Below are 6,623 nucleotides of genomic sequence, written 5' to 3' on the forward strand. Positions count from 1 at the left end.
TCATTAGAGATGTTCTGAAGAAAATTACATCCTGGTCTACAATGAATAACATTGAAACTCTGGCTACAACATGAGGATATGTCAATAATTGTCATTAGATGAAACAATTAGAGGGTATGAAGGGTTATTTGACCCCATTTTACATCTGTTCTTCCATGATATGGATAATAATTATTTCAACTCCAGGAGCATTGGATGCACTAATGATACTTAGACATCTAAACAATTAGACACCTAACATACTTCTCATATTTTTTCACTATTTCTCTCTTCTTTTCACATCACAACATAAATCACTATTACTTCTCTTTCTTCTCTTCCTTTCTCACTTTAGGTGTCTGCGGAGTGTCTGCATTATGCGGATGTCCACAAATCATTTTGCTATTGGATGTGGCCTCTAGGGTTTTGGACAGGGAAATGGGTTTGCATGGGAAAAGAAGGGTTGAAAGAGAAGGCTATGCTAGTAGGAGGACACTTCATTGAGTCAAGCTTATTCCCTAGATTCTCTAATGCTTTGACTTGAGATCTGAGAAACTTGAGGTAGTTTGCAGCTTCATCAAGCATCGATGCAGTGTCCATCTTGCTCCCACCAGGCACAATCTTCTGCAAAGCCCTAATCCTCTCACTTATTCTCTCCCTCCTCTGCCTTGCAGCCACAGTTTGTGGATCAGTTGATACTCTCACATTCTTCCTTTTAGGCATTTCCACCACTTCCTCAGCCAAATTCACTGGCCTAAAAGCTGCAGCTCTATATATCATTTCCTTCATTTGTGCTAAGGCCTCTGGATCAGGTTCTTCAATGGAATGTGACACAGAATTAGAATTTGGCTGCTGAAAATTTATGTTTGATGAGCCAGGACACTTATCAAATCTGGGTTTCTTGGATTGTGGTGGATTCTCTGAGATAAGCTTGAAACCGCCACAATTTTCAGTAATGCTGAAGCAGGGTTCACTTGCTGCAATTTTGATAAGCTCATTGTTCCTTTTTTTGCAATGAACATTAGAATCTATGATATTAGTACCTTGACTGACATGTTGATCAGAGGGACATTGAGATATGATTTCATCTAGTTCATTGACTGGAGGATACTGCATGTCTTTGTTTCTAGCATTGGAAGCATTGCTCTCAGATTCACCAGAGGAAACTGCACTGAAGTTCCATAAGTTTCTGCAGTCAGATAAAATCATGGAAATGCCATCATCTTGGACACATGTGTCAGTGTTGTTGCTATTAGTGGTTGAAAGCAAGCAATCAAGTGATGATTCTAGAGAGCAAGTAGTACTAGCATTGATGTTTTGTGTGCCATTGATAAGTTGTTGTTTTTGCTGGTGGGCCATGTTGAAATCTGTCACATAATTGCTGATTGAAAGGGACATGCATGATTGAGATGTGAAAGGTTCTTCCCAACTGGTTCCAGCTCCTGATTTCACAGTCATGGCTTCTTCTCTCTGTGACACATTTGTGTTTAGCATCCCACTCATTATCTCTGAAGTCACCTTTTCAGAAATGGGATATAGATGGTTTGTTTGCTCCTTCTGCATCATCTCTTGCATTTGATAATTAAGAAAACTTGAACATGGGTTGGTCATGGAGTAGTCTATTTGATCCAGGTCTTGTGGCTGAGTGCTCCACAAGATTGGTATGTTCTCAACAAGTTGTGAAGCATCCCAGCTCAGACCATCCATTGATAACTAGTTAACAACAATCTTTGATGAAGTGCAGCTGAAAGAGATATAATTGAAAGTTGTGAGACAAAGTGATCCTTCTTTCATGTTGAAGACAAAATATCAGATAAAATTAATAAACATATATCCAGAAGATATTTAGGTAAAAACTCGTTTGGATCAACTTATTTTTCCTCAAAATCAATTCTGGCACTCAGAAGATACCACGTAGAAGCTTCTTCCCTAGAATTGATTTTGCCTTTAAAATCAATTGTAGAAAGATTTTCAAACATGTTATTAGTGTTGAAGCTGAAGGGCTTACTCAGTCTAGATCCAGCTGCTTTCAAAACCAGAACACTACCCAAAGAGCCAACAGGATGAGAGTCCTTGCTTTAACTTCCTTCTTCAATTCAGTTGGATGAAAATTTGTGATAAAGCTAAAGAAAACAACCAAAGACTATGTCAGATTAAGCAACTGAATGCTATGTACTGTTTTAGTGTGAACTGCAAACTTAAGACTTAAGTTCTGTGCTATAAACCTTTGACCAGATACATTTAGCAAAATTGATGAGAATAGAAAGTGAGAGAATAAAGGTTGTACCTCCAGATGAAATGGAAGACTGGTACTGAATTGCTGATGCAGGGTGTGTTTGTTGAAGAGAAGATTATATAGATAGGAAGAACAATAGGTACAAACTTGTACAACAAAACAAATATTGGTACTTGAACAATTATGTCACGAAATTTGTATAACAAATAGGCCTTTGATCATGTATTATGCAATAGGGAAAAAAAAGGAGAGACTAGTATTTATAACATGCTTTAACAGTTTTATTTTTCTAACACAGCACAATTATCCTCCACCGGAAGCAAATCATATGCGAGCCCGGAACATCCGCATTCTGGTGGTGCTAGCTCTGCCAGCAAGATTTTCTCCATCCACGATACTCAAACCCGCGACATTGATTAACTCGAACCCTGAGACATTAATTAAGGGCAATCAAACATATACCACTTGAACCAATCGCAACCACTCGTTGGTTATGCTTTAACAGTTTTGAGCATTACAATGGTTTTTGGAAAAGATAAGGCTTTTGGGTCAGCTGGATGGGTGTGTGAGAGCATGAGAATTCAGAGAAGAATTTTGAATCTCAATATTTTATTATCTTCCAGCCTTTTGTATTCTTTTTAAGTGGGGAAAGCTCTGACCTCTTTTTGGTTGCTTATGTATATTCCATGCGCACTGTAAAGTTATAGTGAAAACTGCAGCCAAAGTGAGAGCATCTTTTAACAGCAGCATCACTTTATTTTCAAAGATTTGTGTTAATCATAGTTATAATCATAGCCTTGTGATGTTCTCACTTTCTACTAAAATGCTTGTTTATGTTTGGGTGGTAAATTCTTTGAGGAATCTACTGATTAAATCTGAAGTAAGACTCAACTTTTTGCAACTTAAACTGCTCCCAATTCAAAAGTTAATGGACTTGATGAGTCAAATAACTGATTAATATTTATTTGCTTACTTTTTTAACAGGTCTTCTCTGCACTCTGCTCTGCTTTTGATATAAATGCTTTCTGAGTTGTATTAAGGATAGGGAACCGAAATTTCATATTGTATTGCATATTTAGGATCATGGTATTTATCAGATCAAGTATGCATAGCCAAATAACAACTATTAAGTGCATTTTTAGAAATCCTTATAAGAGAAAATCAACTCCGGTCGATGACAAAATTGATTTTGAGGAAACAGAAGTTAATCATAATATGATATATAAATACTGAATCGTGTGCTAAGAAAATGTGCTTGCTATAGGTGCAACACTTGAAAAATTATTAGAAATGAAAAAATCTAACACACAATACTACAAATATGGTTTCATATATAGGATTATTTCTTCTGCAAGTTGACTACAAATTTTGGTTTGTTAGACATTAGAATTTATGTTTGAAGTTTATTAGGGGAGTTGTTGCATTGCATTGCTCTCACGGAATCAGAGCCGGGTGTGTTCACATGCGCCCCATCATTTACATATAGCTAAGTGAATGGGTTCCCATTGCATTTGCTCAACTCTCTTATGTTGTCAACTCTCATGTTTCTCATCATCAACTAGTGGAAAACGAGACAGAAAATTAGAGAAATTTCCTGACTTCAAGAGAATAAACAAGGAACATGATTAGGAGACATTCACATAGTGCACAGTGAGAAATGATAAAAAAAAAAGAGTAGTAATAGAATATAATAATTCATTCCGGTAACCGGTCTTGAGAATGTGTTTATAATGGATGAAATTAAGATGAGATATTTAGTTAAGATTTAGTTTTTTGTTTTAAGATATTGTTGTATTTTGTTTACAGATCAGAATAAGGTTAAGATATTATTAGTTATTTCTAAAATCAAGATTACATTTATGATTTATCATTTGATTTTAGAAATCATATTTTATCGATGTATTTACTCTATATATAAAGTGCATAATGATCAGTAAAACTATTTCGTTCAAATAACAAATTTGCATCTACATTCATCTCTCATGGTCAGTGCACTAACCGATAAATGACTAACCAATGAGTTTTTTTTTTTCATTTATAAGAGTTATAATTCAAACCTCAACCATATAATTATCTTCCCCATGATGATGGTTTAGTCAAATAAGTTGGCTTTATTTTCCTCAAGGGTTATGCCAATGTATATAGGAGTATAATTGGAATCAAATTAATTTTGAACCTCATTCATATAATTGTACATATTGGAAATTCACATCTAAACGTGTATGTTTAATCACAAATATCCTTTATTGAGACAATCATGTTTGACTGAGGTGTGGTGATGAAGGTCAAAGGTCTCATCAAGCGTGTGAGTTATAAAGATCGAACTCTCAACTTTAAAAATCCAAACAACATTTTTAACTATTGTGACCAACATTCATCATCATGTAAATTCCTAGTATCTACAAATAAGAACTCTTCATGATAATATTTCAAATAGTTTGAAAATGAAAAATGGAAGTTGAGGTGTGAATGGAAGTTTGACAAATATATGGGCCCCCACTTTGGGCCTACCAGCTGCCTAGTTATTTGGGGCTTTGTGTGTGGATATCCAACATTATAGGATATGAGCTGTTGGCTTATCGGCTCGGCCCAATAATAGCCAGCTTCTAATGGTCCCCAAATTAATTGAAATTTACAATGTAGGCCCACTAGTCACAAACTTCAATTATAACATATCACACGTGAACTCAACGCTCTTGTTTTGACATGGCCACTTCTCATTGGTTCAAGTTCTGATGAGAATGAATGAGATACGCGTCAAATTAAAAAATGTAAGAAAAAAAAAAGAACAATGGAGATGTATTGTAATTGTGGTGTGGACCATGACCATCTCATGCATCCAACCACTATCAATCCTTATCGTTGATAATTATCCTATCTTACTCAATTTTAAAAATCTTCTCATATTCGATGTAGATGTTTTGTTTTGCATATTTCCTCATCTCATGTTACTATCCAATCCTGAGTTTTCACCAATGAGTTTCTAAATGAGGGAAGAGTTATAATTTAGGATCATTGCATTTAGATAATCCAAATTCATTTTTTTGATTCCACATGCTTACATGTTATAATTGGTTAAACTTTGTTGATAAACAAAGGAAGAAGTTGGGAACAGAAAGGATAAATGGATAATGACAAGGAAGGCTAGAAAAACCGGAACACATTTCACATGTAGTAGCCTAGCTATATATATGGACCATTATGAGATAGCCCAAGTTGGAAGCCGTTTTGTTCGGTCTAAATGATCACTTGACCCACTATCATCCTAGTCGGCAAGGTTTACAACCAAGTAAATTAAATACCTCTATCATGAAGATCAAGATAAAATCTTAAGTCATCCAAATAAAATGCTAAGTTGTTAAAGTTAATGTGATTCGACACTACAGAATAAGAGCGAACATCTTGGAAGTCACTTATAATCTTTTAATATCACTCAGCAAAACTCTATAAATACAATTTTTGTCATTTTATAACTTAAACATTATTCATTTGCTCATATATTGTTGTCCTAGACTTTAAGTCATTTTCTATAACCTTAAGCTAACTCAAACGTCAGAATGTTTTTTTAGGTGTATCTCCCGCCATGAATTTTCACTGTCTTGCCACATTCTCGGCCTCTTTCTTTTTTTTCGACACATCGGAAAACTTTCTCGGCCTCTTTCACCACCGTGCACCATATCTCGAGTAGAGGTAAATTCTCTCATTGGAGAACATAAGCAAACTTAAATAATCTCAATGAGTTCTTTAACTAATAATGTCAACTAGGTGGCCCATGGCCAGCTCTTCCATATCCTTCATTCCTTGCATCATGATATAGCTAAAGCTCGAAGTGTAGAAATAAAACGAACGAACGTGTCGGCTAAGGATCAGATTGGAAAAGGGGCATGATCATCAATATGAATCGTTGAAACAAAAGCATTTACTTCAACTATACATATATGCAGGACTTGTCATTGTCGTAAATTTCATGGCAGTGAGTTTTTCTCCCAAGTCCCATGCATGCATATAGAAAAGGTTTGTCACATTCATAGGCCTTAGCTTATAACAACCAAATAAAAGGAGGTGATGATGATGCTGACCCCCACGTGCACACATCAGGCCCACACAATCATCGATCTATGTCCTTTTCTTTCTTTTGTTTTCGATCTCCTTGTATGTACGTAACAGAATTATTGATCAATGAACAACTAACTTGGTTTTTCTTGAAAGTTCATACAGTTATTTGATCCGTTATAAATATAGAAATCACCATGAACCTAGTTGCTAATTGTTGTGGATTATAGTGTAGAACCAATGGCATATGGCATATGATTGGTGAAAAGTATGATTACTATTAAGTTATATATGGCAAGAAACACTTGAATACTGACTACGTGAACCCAGTTAAATATAGAGGGAAAGGATAATC

General features: G+C 35.4%; 1 protein-coding gene across 1 annotated transcript; it reads right to left on the reverse strand.

The window, feature by feature from the left end:
- On the reverse strand, positions 1-2,789 carry LOC130742526 (transcription factor bHLH87). The gene is made up of 3 exons (XM_057594623.1): positions 2,267-2,789; positions 1,988-2,102; positions 1-1,723 (listed from the first exon to the last, which is right to left on the reverse strand). Exon 3 carries the CDS (start codon positions 1,684-1,686, stop codon positions 382-384), a length of 1,305 nt encoding a protein of 434 aa, XP_057450606.1. The 5' UTR covers positions 1,687-1,723; positions 1,988-2,102; positions 2,267-2,789; the 3' UTR covers positions 1-381.
- Between the last annotated feature and the right edge of the window lie 3,834 nt (positions 2,790-6,623).

This window comes from Lotus japonicus, chromosome 3 (genome assembly GCF_012489685.1).
Source record: "Lotus japonicus ecotype B-129 chromosome 3, LjGifu_v1.2".
Classification (NCBI taxonomy): Eukaryota; Viridiplantae; Streptophyta; class Magnoliopsida; order Fabales; family Fabaceae; genus Lotus; species Lotus japonicus.

What these genes read in the sequence shown, in the direction of transcription:
- LOC130742526 (XM_057594623.1), bottom strand. Translation starts at nt 1,686, where the DNA reads ATGGATGGTCTGAGCTGGGATGCTTCACAACTTGTTGAGAACATACCA.